Genomic DNA, 18,613 nt, shown 5'->3' with positions numbered 1-18,613 from the left:
TACCATACCATACCATACCATACCATACCATACCATACCATACCATACCATACCATACCATACCATACCATACCATACCATACCATACCATAAAATAAAGTTTTGTATGTGCTGGAGCCCATACAGGTGTGGGTTGGAGCTTGTAGGGTTTAATTGTAAAATATCGGAATTCAGGGGGCTTTTAGATTATTATTTTAAGTCTAATTTGATGGTACATTAAAATGCCACAGGTTAAAATAAAAATAAAAGATATGTTGCATGTCAACCTGCGAAGACTCACCCAGAATAGGCGAAAATTAGAGAGTTTTATTTAAATGAGAAATATAGCCTTTGGCGCTCAGACCCAGGTGGAAGATATAAGCATAAGCATAGAGAGTTATGACGTTATGACTTAGCAGATAGATTATGGTAGGTACATCTTCCTCCCAGGGGCCTAATGGTGGAATGGAGGCTGACAGAGGAAGGAAGTCAGATGACAATTGGGATGATGGTAAAGATGGGGTGAAGGAGATTTGCAGCTTGGTGCATCAGCATCAGCAATTCATTGGAGGAATTCTATCTTTCAAAGCAGAGTTCTAGATGACCATTGGTAATGTTGGAGGCTTTGCCAGGGCCAAGGAGCATCAAAGGGTGATTGGATGACAGGTGAGGCTGAATTAAGGTTTTTTTGTCTAATTTTTGTCTTATGATTCATGTATGCTCCTCTGTTATGAAAACAAGCTTCATAAAACATTTCACCTGACTTTATGTAGTAAAAAACACACAATAACAATTGAAAAGTTAAATTAGATAAATTAAACAATGTATGTAAATTTAGGAACATTTTCAATAAGTTTTATATGTGAGCTTCAGGTACATATAGGATATTAAGGTGGGCAATTGGGTGGAGGGCTCTAATTATTTTAAGATAACATTCCAACTCTTTTGATTTTAGTCATGAGAACTGCAAATATACAAACGTCCAAGGAAAATCGTAAAGCACTGATGTTCTATGTATTACTTGGAAAGCATGTGGAATATTCTATTTACTCTTCATAGTAACACTTTAGTTAGCAATGCATGTAACAATATACTACCCTCCAGTTTAACATCCTCACACAAATATGAAAACTAGATAATTGACAATAGGAGAATAGTTTGTAGCACCATAAATAGCACTTGCAAACATATGAGCAGAAAACTGCTTATTTCTGCAGCTATAACTATATTCCAAAGACGTGCAGCCATATTGGATTTTAACTTAATTTTCCTTTGTTGCATTTTCAAGATTTCAGAGTTGAAATTTGCAGAAAGTCTACTTTAATTTTTAAAATGAAATTTTAAAGTTGTTATTTTCCAGTGAAAACATAACCGAGTATGAACAATGTTAATGTAAAAAGTTGCAAAAGAAGTGGGATATGCTATTCCGTTATGTGTCTGGACTAATTAAATAACAATAGAATTTTATACAAATTAAATAAAACAAGATGATTAACAACTGATGTTAGGGTGCTGATGAAATGCAAATGATTTTCTCCTCCAACTTTTTCTGCTTTTAGAAGATCTGTAATCATGATAGATCATAAAATTGTGGTTTTATTGGGTATTTCATTGTATTTTTCCGCTTTATAATCGGAACTTTCAACTCCCAAATGCAAACTGAATTTTCCGTAATTATATGGAATATGAATCTGCCAGAAAGACTGTGTGGGGAAATAAACAAGTACAACGTGTGAGTAGAGTGCCCACCGTGTACTGAAAACAGAGACCTGCGAACCGCCGTTTAATTTAGACGTGCTGATGCCAATAAACGGGTCTTACTTTTATGAAGCAAGAGGCGGAGGAGGGAGGCAGAGAGGGAGGCGCAATTTACCGATACTTGGCTGAGTTCTGACGCCAGCACTGAAGTGATGTAAGAGAGGGAGGGAGGGAGGGAGAAGGGAAGAAGTGCGGAGAGACGGGAGAGAGAGTGACAGAGCTGCTCGGAGCTCTGATCTGCTCCTCATTTTCGGAGACCCAGAGAGGGAGCGAGTCCCCAGCGGGGATCCAATCAGAGGTAGGCTGCTTTTTATCCTCCCGACTCTGAAAACAGGGCTTTAAAAGTACCAGCTAAACAAAACTTATACTTATATTATCTTGTTTAGTTTTGCGCTGTGGCTACAGACTAAAGTACCCTGAAACAGCATCAATGTGTTCGGTCGTTTTGCTCTGTGTGGGTGTCATGTTGTTTAGTTGGAAAAAAAAACAAGCAGTTAACCAACATCCGCAAAACTACTTAGTTATATAGGCTCAAATAGAAGCATGTTTATTAATTAACGAGCTTTTAGTTATGTGATGTAATCCCGAATTAAATAATTAAGTGTATTTATTTCCCTCCCAGTTTGAGTTTGACTTTAGTGGCTGGATCTCCGGCTTTCAGCACCTTGGACAGAGACACGCCGCAGCTCAGCAGGAGGAGAGCTCGGAGCCCGGGCTTCCCACAGCCCCCTGTCCCCATCGGGACGTGGCGTTCTGTTGTCAGCGCTCTCCAATCCCTCGCAATGGGCTTTAGATTATTCACTGAGTGAAAAAAAGCTGAGAATGCCCTTGAAGACCATCTGCGTCCAGCTTTTCAAAATGATTTCACAAGAAACTGTGTGAACAGTGCAAGAATCTAATTAATCCTTTTTTATGTTAAACCAAAGTTAAAAAGTGTTTTTTTTGCCTACATAAAGTACTTTAGTGTGTCATTTGCCATGGGGATAAAACACATTCTCTTGCTGATTATATATCTGGACCCCCTCTGCGTCCTGAGTGCAGCCACGGCTGGTAAAAAGCCCAAACAGGTGCCTAGGAAGGCCCCCAAAGCCACAGTGGTCCCCACGGTCGTTCCTGAGAAGACCCCACAGCCAGCGCCCGCAAGAGACCACGACACCTGCCTTGGCTACTTTGACGTGAGTGGTCAGTATGACAAGATGTTCGAGTGCAACAACACGAACCACCGTTACTGCTGCGGGACTTGCTACCTGCGCTTCTGTTGCGAGTACATGAAGGACCGACTGGAGCAAAAGCTCTGCAAGAATGACAAGAAGCCACCGTGGGTGCAGACGGTTGCCCCAACGCCCATCCCGACCAGCCAGTATGGAGATATCATGGATCCGACGAACACAGCGGTCTACATCACCTGCGGGGTCATAGCCTTCATCATAGTCCTGGGGGTGTCGGTGAAAGTGGCTTATGACAAAGCTACAGAGCCACCTCAGGAAATGAACATACACAGGTGAGTCTGAGAAATCCATCTTCTTCTTTATCCTTTATTAAGGAATCAGAAACATCACTTTAAACATTTCTCTAATTATAAATCTATCTGCAAGGAGATCAAAGGTCATATTTAATGGAAGACTACATTGGGAATGCACAAATGAGGCTGACGGTTAAACTTTTGATAAGGCGATTGTTATCTGTCGCCACCGCCACATTTCTAAACTCTTGCTGCAGACATTAAATCCCAAAGAAGCAAAAGCCTGAAATAATTGAACAGGAAAAGAAAAAGAGCTGTCACAGGCTGATGGAAGTGTGTGTTGCTGAGGAATTAACGCCTTACCTTCCTTTTTCACCCTGCAACTATCTCACACTACCTCAGGTACTTAACTTGTGTGGCAGATAAGTCAGAGCGGTCAGTATTCAAACATCATTCCTCAGCACCCAGCTCTAAATCTCCACCCCCACTGCCTCCGCCCTCTGTCTGATGAGTTCATGGGTGCATCTTGACATGACCGCTCAACGTGATGAACACTGAGTGGCTGGTTCACGCCTCCTCTCGTATGTTGTGCCGAGATCCAAAAACAACGCTGACACTGAACAGTTTTTATTGGATGCATTATTCAACACCTGAGCAGCCTTTATCCTGTGAATAATGGATAGTGTTAACGTTAAGGGATGCATCAAGGGCGTGCGGCATGCATGCGCTGCTGCACATTCAATAGAGTGCAGGAGAAAGATTGCAGACATGAAAGGGGAAGAGGAGGTGAAGTATTAATTTAAAAGCAAAGGTTACACTGCTCATACATTTGTTGTACAAAAGCTTTGAGCTGCAGCTCTGCAAATGTAATTAGATTTCCTTCTTTTTTCACCCCCTCTATTCCAAAAGCCATGCCAGAACAAGCAAACAAACAGTTTTTTTTAAACTTTCTTTCATCATGATTGCTTCTCTCTCCGTTTCCTCCCAGCACCCCCCCCCCCTTGAGGGCTTCAGCCCTCCATATGCACCTGGTGCCGTCTGAAAAACATCCAAATTCAACCCAATTAGTCGAGATGTGTGCACATCCCGTGTTTATTCCTCTCGCAAATTAACTATCACAACGTCCCCAGTTGTACGGAAAAAGAAAGACAGAAGTAATTTTAGCAGAGCCGTTTTGAAGCACACAAACCTTTATTTATTTTTTTGTGCTGTGAGTAACAGTTGCTCTTGTGTTGCATTTTCCAGGGCCCTTGCAGATATTCTGAGGCAGCAGGGGCCGATCCCTATTTCCCAATATGACTGTGAGAATTTTGCAGCGATGAACGGCTCACCAAAAGATAACACGCCAGTCAGAACCTCGTCCAAGAACCACTACACCCCTGTACATGCCTCCAAATCCAACCACGGTAAGAGCTAACTCTCCAGATGCATCAGTCAAACATTTGCAGCCAATTTCTGATCTCCAGTTTTTTAAAGGTTTGAGTTGCTTTTTAGCAAACTGGATTTTCTGTTAAAGAACATAGAAAGGTGAAGTTGGTAATTAGCAAACTAACATTTGGAACTATAAACAACTCGTTTTATGTGTATTCCCCAGGGAATGTAGATCCTCACCTTAATACTGAGATTTGTAAAAGACTAATCAATTTCAGATCCACCATTTCCAAATGAAGAAAGAGATTAAAAGCGCACAAGGGTATAACAACATATAGTCCTGCGTTCTGTTCTGCTTTTTGGGGAGAAATTCACTGATTAGAAAAGATATGAGCTAGAATTTTCAACTGGTTGATCAAGTAGAAAATCATCGGATTCTGGTCATCTGCCGATTTTTTTCAGTGAATTTATACTTTTTTATGAAAATGCTGAAGCTTCCCACAGATAAATCTGGTAATGTGATATAACAGATTTCAGAAGTTTGTACGTGGCCTTCTCATTTCACATCTTTTACTTTAAAGCATGTTTATTGTCTCTTTGTAGTTTATGTGCCTGCATTAGAAACTTTTCTCACCTTTTCAAAAGTTGAATTCTGACGGAAACATCCTGTAATCATCCGATTAGAGCGAAAGAGAAGCGCGAAGCGAGAGAGCAGCGGAGAGGGGGTGAAGAAAACGAAGGGGCCCCGTTAGTGGAGATAATGACAGGCTGGCAGGGTAGTGAGGGCTTCGCAGACTCTGACAGGCTGGAAGTGACGAGCTCTCTCACTCAGTCACTGAGTGAGTCGGAGCCAGGCTGCTCGGCGTGATTTAACCTCGCAATTCTGAGAGCAGACAGGGAGCATCAATCGCTAAAATGCCCCCCCCCCCCCTGAAAAAAAGAACTCAGTATGGGGAACACACAAGGTCCAGGAAGCCAGTCGTCATAGACGGCGGAGGCGGTAGGTTCTTAGGCGAGGCAGGTGTTATCAGATGAAGAGAGGCAAACACACAGATGGAAAATAATGAGATATTACAAAGCAGCCGGTGAGATGGAAAGAGAAACAGGAATGCGTGAGGCTTCAATGTGCAGAATGAGGAAGACTAGAGGGGCTGATTTTACAGCTGTTAAAGTAAGCCGACTGATGATGATTAGTTTGCATTTTGCAATAAATTCATTCTGCCTCATATTTGACAGTTCCCTGAGATACATGTCTGACATCAATGACAGCTCCAATCTGCTGGTTTGATTGTTTATTTACAATGCAGATTTCCTGTTTAACTAGTTGCAGTGGCAGCTCTGTGATTTCAAAGATTTCCTCTCAGTAGATAACAATGCATAAACAATCTAAGCATTTTAGATTATTATCAAAATAAAAAACTAATATTCATTCTTTTCTTTTTTTTTCAAAAAGACCCATTAACCACACACCTGAATCTGAATTCTTAAATCAAATGCCACCAATGTCCATCACTCAAACTAAGCAGCACTTAATCCTTACTGGCTGAGCTTGGAGGTATGCAATAGAAAAAGAAACAGCTTACTGTGGTATTGCTGCCCCAGGATTCAGGTTTCCCTGAGTGGTGAGCCCCATTGCTCTACAAATATGCTTCTGATTTCTTTTAAAGCTTTGCTATTCTGTGTAAATTTCTATAGATTGGATAGATGTAGTTCTCACAGTTGTTGTTGATAAAGATATTGGTTCAGTTCACAGGAAAGATTGTCATTGAGATAGTTAACTTTTTCAAGGTTGCTTGAGCTTGAGAATCAGCCTAATAAACCTTGAGCTCCGTGTTACACCACTGAGACTAATGCTCAGAACTGCTGCTTATGTGGGCAACTTTTCTCTGCTGGGTTTTCTTATGGAAGAGCAGCTATTATGATTGATGATGCAGGTAATGACAACATTTCTGTCCTGCAACAGGAATAAAAATGAACCCAGCCATACAAATGTCATATGACATAAAACTCAAATTTGCAAATAGGCTATTATTATTAGCTCATTAATTTCAGAAGTACACTCACATGCACTCTGCAGAGGGTAAAAATCTGTTAATAATGAAACAAAAATTCAACAATGAAAATGTTTTGACCTGGTGCATAACAGCTGGCATGGAATGCAGGATAACCTGAGGCTTTTTGAAGAGAAAGATGGGGAAAATGGATGGCACAATACATTTCTAATGTTAAATCTGTATGTTAAATCTGTTTGTAAGTCAAAATCAAAGATATTTGCAAACCAAAATCACCTCAGTGTTCCTTACACCCATCTGAGTAAAGAGAAGTCCCACTCTGCTTACAGTATGATAACCTTGAGTAATGGCATCATGGTGGAAATGCTATGAGGTCAAGTGTATGACATTATCCCACTGCTTTTATTAAATAGATGGAAACAACTATTTACCATAAGAAAAACATTACCTCAGAAGCTGTTACAATGTCACTATGTGTGGAAAGATTTCCTAACAGTTGGCTCTGACTTTGTCGGAAAGGGAAAGATGGCCGCCACAATGTGCTACAATTTTTAGAAGGTTGGAGGGTTGAGGTGGAGTGGCGGGGGTTTAGATATAATGATATTTACACCCAACTTACTTCCTAACCCGGTTGTGTTTGCTACCCGTTAATCTACAATGCATAATTTAGCTCATTACTTTATCAGTGTAGTTCTAGTTACTGACTTGTTGACTAAATTATCTAAAAGTAGTATTATGTTTTTGTTGTTGGCGTATCTTTGCTAAATCCTGCTTTGTTATGTCAAGAGAGTGTTTTTTGATAATATGCGGCTGTGATTCCTGCTGTACATCAGATTTCCCTGAGGAATCAATAAAATTGAACTTGAACTTAATCTTATAGTTAAGAAACATGGCTTTTTTTTTGTGATAAAACTCAATGACCAGTGCATTTCTCCTACAATGGTAGCCGTACGCTGAAGCTTAGAGAGGAATAAAAGAGCACCGATAAGACACCTGAGCTGATATCTGGGGTTGATCTGAATATACTAAAACTAGAGCAACAGTAACACTTTAGTGTATTGAAGAAGGTAAATACTTAATGCATCTTGATGCCAGTTTAATGTCTGAATAAGAAGTACTTTCAAGTCTCTAAATATACACTACAGCATAAAACAGCCTGAAACACTAAGCATGTCAGATGTAGAAAAAAATAACAATGATATGCACATATTCACTCATTTTTATGATAGCGTGTCAATATCAATTTAATTATGATCTAAATTTAAAACTGTTTTAATCTTGATTTAGATTAAAATAAAAAAACACTTAAGCACACAGTTAATTCTACACAGATGCCTCCACCACTGCACAAAAATTATATATGAATAATAATAATTGAACTTTATTGATTTCACATTTGAGAAATATACCTCTGCATTTAACCCATCCCGTCGGGGAGCAGTGGGCTGCCATCGTGGGGTTAAGGGTCTTGCTCAGAGACCCAGAGTGGCAGGCTGTGGGAGTGAGGCTTGAACTCAGAACCTCAGGATTCCAAGCTCTGTGCCCTAACCATTAGGCCGCCATTCCCCTACTGTACGTTTTCTCTTTTTAAGAAGCTCGGAGCTTATCTGAGTCTGGCTTTGCTACAAATTTCGAAAAAGCAGATTTGGTAACAACGGTTTCCCCTGGATGTCCACATGTGATATCCTCACTGTTTCCAAAAAGTCAGCCAGATGAATATCCATAATACGACCAGTCTACCTCTAGTATGACCCCTATAAACCTACCAAGTCCATTTAATGTATCTGTGAGCCATTCTCTGAGTTTGGTGACCTTCACTTAATAGCCTGACGTCAGATGCTCTGGTAACTGACTCATAACATATTATTTTGACTTGTGATGGCACCTCTCTTTTTGTATGATGGATACGTCACATCGCTTTTATACATCCATAGCTGATAAGCATGTCTACCATTACATCCAGATTTATTATGGGTGCTCTGCCTTTGGACATAACTGTCAAAGTCTTTTGTTTAGGGTGCACTTTAAGCCAGGCTGCATTGTGATGCACAGTAGTTGCCTTGCAGCTTTGAATTCCAGCCTCGGGTCTTTCTGCATGGAGTTTTATTTTTTCTTCACATGGGTAGGTTCTCTTTAGGTACTAAACTCTGACGACTACGTTGATTGGTTGTCTCTAAATTGCCCCTTAGAGGTGTGTGTATATTTGGTTGTATGTCTATATGGACTGACAACCTGTCCAGAGTCTACCCCGCCTTTAGCACATAGAGTGCTGGAGATAGGCAACAGCCCTGACAGATATGAGCCAGAAGATAGATAAATGGTGTACTTCAGCCTTGACCTTTTCATATATTACCCAGGATGTAACTTACACTGTCACAGGTTAGAGAAAATAACAGTGTCCAAACTAAAAATGTTATAGGATTTAAAAAGTCAAACTACAGCATGTGGAAATATTTGATGTGGTCGATTTTTTTATGATGCATCTCAGTCATTGAGGGTGGCATAAAAAGACACAGCAACAGCACAACAACACCAAATAAAATGTTGCATTTTATAAAAAAGGCATCCCCTAACAGTTTTTAGAACATTATAAAAAAAAGGATGTCAAAGCAAAATGTCTTTTTCTCTGACAGTTACGACAGAGCTGGATTTACATCTCAGCACCTGATACAGCCTGTGTGGCATTTCCAGTTGGTTTGTGCAACATGGCAGCGGTCAAATGCTTGGATTGGAGTTTTCTTATACAGCTCTGCTGTGACTACGCAATTATTCACGTAGTTTCATCGTCCGTTCAGTTGCCACATTAGTCTCTTCCTAATATTCTCCAGGCAGCCTTGGACAGGGAGCTGCATGTGGCAGGCTGCCTTTTGGTCAACCTTGCCTGTATTTATAGTCAGTAAAGGTCAGGCATCGCCGAATTCATCTATCTGTGGCTTTGCTTGGCCCGGGGAATTCTGCCTGCTTGCGACAGCTAACAGCAATTCCAACCCCCCACCCACCCACCCCATGTCAGAGATCCCAGCAGTCCTGACAGGGCATGGACATGAAAGGCAGTGACAGCACAGGCGAGAGTGCGCCTAATGTGTGCATAATAATTGGAAGCCCCACTGTACACACTTGCTCTCATAGAAAATGCATATTCATGTGCGGCTAAATGGGCATTTGGCACACAGAGAAGAGGCGGGCCTCTTAAGAAGAGGGTCCTCAGATGGAGTCATCACTGATGAGTTTGGCACTTCACATCCAGAGGCTTTTTTCGAGACGCTTTTAAATCAGGTGGAGAGAACTCATAAAGCAAGTGGCTAAAGGGCCCAGGAGGATCCAATCGGCTTCTGTTTGGAGCTGGAATAACAACCATTTTTCCTTTGATCGTCACTATGTGATGATGCTTTGTCGCTCTTAGCGGTAATCACATCCTTACCAAAGTATTTTCTTTTCTTTCTTGTCCTCAGGATTTTTTGAAGGCTCACATCTAAAAATATGGGCTGTTTTTTTTAATTTTATTTAATCCAAGGTCTTGTGTGACATAGTACCCTTAGCGACACACTTCCTTGCATTTTTCAGAACTACAAATTCCTTTCAAAAACTAGGCCCTTTAGGAAAAAAAAAAAAAAAGACTGTAGACAGCATAATACGATACCAGTCTGCAAAGTGCAGCTATTTTTATTCAAATCCCCTCTGCTTTGTTTTCAGGCTCAGATCCTGTTTTAGGTCAGGGTTTAAACACAGAGCACCCTGCAGCCACAACAAGAAGCAGACCTTGAGAGGGAGGAGCAGATAACTTAGCAGTGGTTTCCCCTTTGGTTAAAGTAAACAATAACCACTCACTGAGTAATGCTGTTTAGCTCACGGCTCTCCTCAGATGAAGTAGATTTATTTGCAGCATTGTGCAGATGTAGATTTGCTTTTATTTTTTTCCATTTAAAAAAATCTAAACCAAAAAAAACAACAACAACAAAAAAATACAGTGCTTGGTTTCCTCTCTGACATTTTCCTAATGCACAGAATGATGAAATATGGTTTCCAGGTAGCGCTTACAGTCGCTGTTCTCCTCTGTCTTGCTTTGCTTAACGACAAGAAAAGGAAAACAATCACTCTCGTTGAGCAGTTCGGCAAAAAAAAGGCAAATTGGATTATGAGTTATGAGGCTATGTTCCCTGCATCACAAGTATAAGAGTAAGCAGAATCACAATGTTAGAGTGCGTACCCCCATGGCTGCTGAGAGCTGTCTATATCTGCCTCAGTACCAACGGTGTGCAGCACCCTGGGGTTTGGAGTGGTCAGTTAATTTTGTTTGAGGTAGGAAAACTTTGCAGCTTAAAGGTCAGCTGTGGACAATGAGAGGTCTTCATGACTGAATAATCATTTCAGCTGTTTAAGTTACTTTGACATGCCCTTCAGATCATTTTAAAGCAACACAGTTCTTCCTTACAGTGCCTTCCAACACAATGTTCAGCCCTTGAATGTTTTCAAATGCAACTACAAATTAATATGTATTTTATAAGAGCTGTATGTGATAGGCCAACATAAAATATTGTATGATAATGATGAAGGAAAGAAAAAGATCTATAGTTGAAGTATATTTTGCAAATGAAAATCAGAAGATTGTGCCATCCAGAGCCATATATCTAAATGTCTTTTGGGGTATGTCTCTACAGGCTTTGTACAAATAAGGACTGACATTTAATATAATATAATGCATACACTGCAAGTACTACCAATGATATAATTTAATAGGGGGTTATTTTTTTATGATTAAGATGAACAGAATAAGTGTCACCTTGAGCTAGAGAGCTCACAGTTATGCAAATTTCTCAAGGGAAATTAATTTGGTATAAAACATCAAACTTCAACTCTTAGGGCAGTTTGTAAACTTTGGGAGTTTTCTCCTCAGTGATGATACTTACTGCTACAATCAATGCAAAGGGATAACCCTACTTTTATCTGCTGTTATTCTCTTAACCTCTCAAAACCCTCGCTGGTGAACCGTTTCAAAGCATTTACAACTAACATTTCAGAACGCATGAAAATTACACGGGTAAATGTTTACCAATATAGACTTGTTAGACATTGTTGGAAAGCTTAGATTCTCCAAAATTCAACCACCAAGTTCATTTATGGACACAGTGAGAACTAACGCACAATTAAAGCTACAGTGTGTAACTTTTAGCGACATCTAACGTCCAGACTGCAGACTGCAGCAACATGCACCGCGTCTCCCCCCCAACAGTACGGCGAGCGTTACGGGACAAAATGTCTTCCACGACGTCCGCATCACCTACCTTCTCAAGTGATGAGGTTTGTTTACATACATGCCATCTATTGTTCAGTACCGTCTCAGTTCATCTCTCTCAACTTGCCGTAGTCCCTTTGTGACATTTTGGCGATCTCGCAATCGCTAGTTTGTTGGCTCTGCGCTGCCGTAGCGCAAAGATGTCTGCCTCCATGGCTGCGAGACCCGCTCCTATGTAATTATAAATAACAAATTCTAAGGCAACGCAAATATTAAGGTTAAGAGGCTGAGCTCGTAGATGATGATAAATAACATAGTTATGTATAATATATTACATTTCTGACTGTATATCCCTGTAATTATTACACACTGTAGCTTTAACACAGATATAGCAGCATGTCAAAATGTAAACATGACAAAGCAGCCACAACAACATACCTTGGAAGGCATCCAGAAGCCGTTTTAATTGTTTGTTGTCAATTGTTTATACTCCATTCGTCCATAAGGCTCCACAGATTAAAAGTAATCCAGCATATTCATAATAAAAACATTCCATGATGAGAAAATTGCCAAATAACCTCTGGTTTTTGTGCAACATTTTAACATGTCTGAAAGATCAGGAAAACTATTAGAAATTCCTGAGGCTGTTTTTAAATTGTGTGAAAAAAAAGTTTTTTAAATCCAAGAAAGTCATGCTGGAATTTAAGGTTATGTTTGATGATGTTAGATTCCAAAATCACTCGAAAAACAATCTAGAAATGAGTAAACATTTCTTAAAACTAGCTTATACAGTAGTAGCCATTCAAAATTTTCCCACTTTCCTTGATGGGCCCTTGGCTGATCCTTGGCTGGTCCCCTACAATTCCTTTTTAAACATCAACCTTTGTGCTAAAATATTCTTTTTGTCATGATTTGTTGACATTAGGATATAAAGAAAGGCATCCTCTCCTGGTCAGACCCTGTAATTCAGTGAAAGGGTGGAGTCAGAGTAAAAAGTTATGCATGTCCAGGAGAAGGCCAGTGGCTGGAAGTTGGAGGGGATTTTGCTGGAAGCTGCAGGGAAGTGGGCTGCCATTCCGCTGCTGTTTGACTGGGAAGGGCCATTTTGAATGAATGTTACTTTTTACCCTTCATTTGAATAGAAAAAGAAGATGATATGACGATGGAATGAGTCATTTTACCTTTAAAAAAAGATAATTATACATCATTCAATTGAATGAGAAAAAATAGGGACACGAAAGTGTGCATGAAAAATAGCAAAAATAGACAAGATATACAGTATCTTCTAGAAGTAACCTCCCAACCTGTATGAGACGAGAGGAACAGAAAACAGAGAACGTGACAACAGCAAAAAGAACACAACAGACAAACAAAGGAAACATTAAAAAAATAAAAAAATAAAAAAAAAATCAAGAGCAGTGGGTATCCCTTAGATATCAATCGAACGCAAAACCTATGGTGATTATACAACATCATTCAGGGCGGTGCAAACCAGAGAAGGGAAAGATGAGAGCACCCATAGCATGACCCCAGAGGGGCCAAACTGGGTTGTACCTCCCCCTAATGGGGACCCCACAGGCATGGCTGCAACCAGGAATGAGACAGCACCCAATGAAGTACCCAGCCCCGAACCTAGAGAATCATCAGCATCCCAGCAGACACGGGCACCTCTCCTCGGCGGGGAGCATAAGAAGGGGAAGGAGGCAGGACCTGTTCATACCTGGGCACTAAGATGATCCAGTAGATGGGAGGAGAGGCAAACAATCAACCTGGAAAATAGACAAAGACAAAAAATCCCATTCATCCAGTTACATTCACACAATCCCACCCATACTCCCATATGTACATATACAAGCACTCAACGAAGAAGCACACAGGGACAGACACTGCATATTCTTACACTCCACATATGTACTCTTCTCCCAAGTCTAGGGGCCAATCCCCTTAAGGGCAACAGGCCCACAGACCCAGGAGGAGATCCCCGACCCCCCAGTGTGGGAAGGTGACAGGCAGGTTGAGCTGGGGCTGTGATCGGGGGGCTGAGATCGGACCCCACTAAAGGGAGGAGAGCAGCAGTGTAGCCCAGGTCTAGCCCCAGACCCACCCCCATGAGGGACACCGTTCCAGGCTGTGACAGGCTTAAATGTTAAGTGATTCACTTACCGGTACCTGCCCAGTTTAATAAAATAAAAATGAAAGAAAAAAAAAAAAAAAGTTTTGCAGTGATTAATTTTTTTGCAGTGTTTAGATATTAATTTCAGTTGCATCATTATACTTTGTTTTCCAACCAAAAATTTGGAAGATTTACACTTCTATATACCCTGACAATACATGAACAGCCAATAATTAGTCTTTTAATATTATATTCCCAGAGTTCTCTTGTCCTGCTTCACATGTGCAATATCACCTCCCCCTTCTTCTTCCCACAACTTTCTCGCCAATTAATCGTGCTTTAACATCTCCACTGTGCTGACTGTGACCTCTTCAGCTCCTGATTGGCCAGATGATCTTCAACCCAGCATTATAACTATCATCTCCGTGCTGACTCCATCAGCATATTTAATTGAGGCTACTCCCAGAGTGCACCTGTGTTAAACCCCAGCATCTCAAAGACCCAAGCTAATTGTCGTCTGGCGTTCATCTCGTTATTACCCCTTATTATGCAGATGGACCTTTGGCCCTGTGAGTGAATACATGTTCGTGAGAAGTGGGCTTCAGGTGCAAACACAGGGATTTATCAGCACCTCTTTGCAGTATATGGTTAATTATGAACTAAAGTGGACTTACTGTAATACACCATCATTAACACAAGAGGGCATGAGTTGGATTAACAGAGAAATCATTTAAGTTTTTTGTTAAAATCACATAAAAATACATCTGAAATCTTCTTAGAGTAAGGGACAAAGTCTACATAACTGAAGATTTTTGTCCATCCTAACAGCATCCAAATTTTCCCTCTGATATTCCTCTTAAAAATATATTGAAATTCTCTCCACCTTGCTGTGATAAGACACCATGCCCAGTTTTAGCAACCCAGAAACTCTTTCAGACCCATTAAAGATGTAGTTTTATAAATGTTCAAATCTATCTTCTCCTGGAGGTAATTCAGAAGTGTAAGTGTCTATTAAAGACTGATTAAAGAATTATTACCTTAGGAATTCTCAGCCTCCCCTAGCTATGGTCTAGCAGGCATATGAATTCACGATTTTCTTTCTTTTTGTACCAGAGACAATAAATTCATAATGTGTGGCAATTGCCCTAAAGGCTCTTCAGCCACCTCAACTTAATGAGCTGAAGATGGGAGCGGGTTGACTGAACGACGGGGCTGACTGCTCTTGAGGGGGTCTTTCAGATTGAGGGGTTGTCACATTTGGTTGCAGGGAGGCCAATCAGTGACAAAGGTGACAAAGGGAAAGCATAATAGCATGTGTTTGTGTCAGACACAAAATTGCTTGTATGATTGAATGGGAAAAATAACCCCAGCAGATACTCTATCTGCAGCCATAAAAGCAATGTGCTGAGAGGTGTGATTGAGTTCAAAGTGCATTGGTATGTGGGCGGTGAAAATATATTGCTTTTTTTTTTTTTTTCAGTCTGTATCAGTCCACAATGCTTGTCTGTATGGTTCACATATCTGCCATTCCTCCTTTATTTATGTCAAATAAAAATGACACCATGGAGAAATTCTCCTTTTTTTGATATCTTTGAACAGGTAAAAAAGTGGAAAGAGTCAAATATTTGACAGTTTTCAACAGGTCTCTGGTAAAAAACTTGAACTGTTAAAGCTGCTTTCTCAGTCTCCACAAACATTGCTACGTTCAATAATTACGTGGAACGATGGGTTTAATATCCTGGTTTATATTAAAATGGTAGAGATGATGTTCAAAGATGCATTTATTACAGATCTGGGGTGAAGAAGAATAAAACTGCAGCTATAAATGAATGAAACTTCATTGAAAAGCATTTTTGTCTTATTGGTATCAACTGAAAAGTTAGTTCATGCTCATTTTTTTGCTTACCTAATTCAATAAAATGACCCCTTGACCTAAATGAATGTCCTTTGATGTACTGATCAGTTCAATGTAAATTAGAAATTGTAAAATGACGACATGGGAATGGAATGCATTACGAGCACCCATTCCAGCTAACCCAGTCTAACTATGGTGACAGGCTTTTAATGGAAATTGGTATGAGATACTTTTAGTCATCACCTTCTCACCTGAAAAGTATTTTTACTCTTAAAACTTTATAATGCACTGATTAAAAAAAGCTGTTAATTCTGATTATCTGTGAATCTTAGTGATTCTAAAGTAATTGTGATAAGCCCATTGTCTCTTCCAGTGGGTATAACATGTTCACTAATGTTCAGTCCCACTACTATTCACCTAATTAAGCAAACACTGAAATAGTGAAAATAGTTACTTGTTATAAAGTCAATATATCATGAATAAGAAAAGCTTCCTTGAAATGGAAGTGATATCAATCAGTGACCAAGCTTGTGTTATGTTTATCTATGTTGGTAACAGTGTGCATCATCCAATTTTTCTAATGTGTATTCAGGACACCAAATTATACGACAGTGATCTTCTTTTAGTCTGATAAAATGAAATAAAAGATATATATTGAAAAGAAAACATATCGCTTTCAAATAGTTTTATTCCACCATCTCAGGTTGTCCTGTGGTTGTATCTTCTTCAGCTTCCAGTGTTTATGAGGTTTCATTTTTTAATTTATTTAAAAAAAATACCTTGAAACAGAAGCTTATTTGCAACTTTTTTTTTTACAGGAAACTGATCATCAAAAGATTTGTTGAACCTCATTCAACAACAAGTTTTCTTGACTGATTCTAACAATGAAAATGCAACTATAGTTAGGTATTTTCTCTTATTTTAAGATTATTTATCTGCTTTTATCTTTTGTGTACGTGTCTCTGTCTGAATGCTTCTCCATGATTACGTGTGGTGGTTTGGCATGCATGACCAGGTCTCCACTATGGAAAAGAAAGCATCCGGAGCAGTGGAGGCGGCGACCTACACAACTTCATCTCGTCTGGCTTTGTGACGCTTGGTCGAGGCCATCAGAAAGGTAAAGCAACACCGTTTTTTTTTTTTTTTTCTCTTTTTACTCCTTCTTTTCTTCCACGCCGGTGATCTCCACTCATCTACCAGCACTGCGCTGTACTGTATACCCACTGAATGTTAATTTCCCTCTAATGTTTCACTTGCAACACCGGTGATCAACAACAAGACACTTGATGAAGGTGAAATGTTTTCAGATTCAATTTCCCTCCCCAAGGAATTCTCATGGACTTCTGCCTCTGCGTTTTTGCAATTAAGCACAAGCTAAAGCACACCAACCTCCACTGATGGGTGACGCAGGGGGTGGAGAAGGTGACTTTAAACTCATACACACAATCATGACCACATGCTATTAGTTGGGGGTGGTGCAGGGGGCAACGTTTTCCCAAGGGGGGGAACACTAATTAGTATGCAGCTAAAATCTTGTGATTTATTCTGTTTATTTATTTATTCACTAAACCAGATGCAGTGCATGGGTGCATGCAAACTCTTCCATCTGATACTTCTTTTGAATATTTAATTGAATGCTTGTACTGCTGTGTTGTAAATGAGTGCTCTAGTAGCAAGTCTACATGATTTAAATATAATTTAGTTTCACTGCTGTGTATATTATTACACCTGCGCTCCTCCTTATCACCATTAGAACCTGCTGATTTCCTGTTCATCATCCTTATCCCAGCAGCTTTAACCCGCTCTGATTTATGGGTTGCTTTAGCAACCATAAATGGAGGTCCAACCAGCTGAACAGAATCCACTTCCGCCAAGCGTTGCAGCTTTGTTTTCAAGGGTGTCACACTGCAGGGGCTAAGATGTTTCTCCACTACGCTAACTCTTAATGAGCAAACATTGCATTTATGTTGACTTGAAATGAGCTTTTTCTTTTTGCTCTTTGCTTCGATTGTTTTCATCCCCAAAGGTGGTGGGTTCCACTATGGTATTCATGTTGAGCTTGAATTAAAAAAGAAATCACAGCGATGTTTAGTCGCTGTGCACCACGACTCCCTTCTCTCACCCTCCCCCCACCAGCCGCTGCTTCTCTGCAATAGATGAGCAATGCGGGAAAAAGTTATTAGGTTTCATGAATCTTGCAAATTTACAGTTCTAATTTGTTTAAATAGATTTTCCCTCTTGTGCAAACATGACAATAGCATGCCTCCCACACGGCTGGCAGTACACTCCCTGTAGCCGTATGGGGTGTGCTTTAGCTTTCAGCATCTGTGCTGCTAAATCTGTGGTAAGTCTGTGTTTTTCTTGCAGCCTCTTGCTTTTGATTACTCTGGTGCAAAAACAAATGACAGATTGGGATACTGGGTTGGTTTCCTGATCCCACCCGATAAAAAAAAGAGAAACAAGAAAGAAAAATTGGTAAAATACATGAACTCTTTAAACAGTATTTTCTTTTGGCAGCATCATTGGTTGCACAGTGCCTGAAGGCAGGTGTTACTGCATACTACATTTTAAAATTATTGGAAACTCTGTTTTGAATTTCCGTCCGGATATTGTTGCATCTTGAAATTACCGTATCTACAGCATTTCAGCACTGTACAATCACTTCGGGGCAATAGAATGAAACAAACAGTTCTGTGAATGCCTCCCCCGCTTATCCAAGCTTCTTTCTAATCTAATGCAGATTGGTTTCAGCTATATCCACAAATATTTCTCCTTGCTATCCGCGTGCTCTGTAGTCAAGTTAACCGACTTGCACTTACAGCAATGAAAT

The 18,613-nt window shown here is 40.1% G+C and overlaps 1 protein-coding gene across 13 annotated transcripts in view; it reads left to right on the top strand.

The window, feature by feature from the left end:
• The first annotated feature begins 1,929 nt into the window (after positions 1-1,929).
• LOC107101589 (protein shisa-6 homolog) overlaps positions 1,930-18,613 on the top strand; it is a 98,954-nt gene continuing 82,270 nt past the window's right edge. For all 13 annotated transcript variants that reach the window (XM_015400570.1, XM_015400569.1, XM_015400562.1 and 10 more), the window contains exons 1-4: positions 1,930-2,035; positions 2,360-3,238; positions 4,445-4,605; positions 16,799-16,900. In XM_015400570.1, coding sequence (XP_015256056.1) covers positions 2,715-3,238; positions 4,445-4,605; positions 16,799-16,900 — 787 coding nt within the window. In that variant the 5' untranslated portion in view covers positions 1,930-2,035; positions 2,360-2,714. The remainder of the gene's footprint in view (positions 2,036-2,359; positions 3,239-4,444; positions 4,606-16,798; positions 16,901-18,613) is intronic.

The sequence above is a fragment of the Cyprinodon variegatus genome, unplaced genomic scaffold, assembly GCF_000732505.1.
Source record: "Cyprinodon variegatus isolate N-32 unplaced genomic scaffold, C_variegatus-1.0 Scaffold1118, whole genome shotgun sequence".
NCBI lineage: Eukaryota > Metazoa > Chordata > Actinopteri > Cyprinodontiformes > Cyprinodontidae > Cyprinodon > Cyprinodon variegatus.
This window is presented reverse-complemented; position numbering and strand designations above follow the sequence as displayed.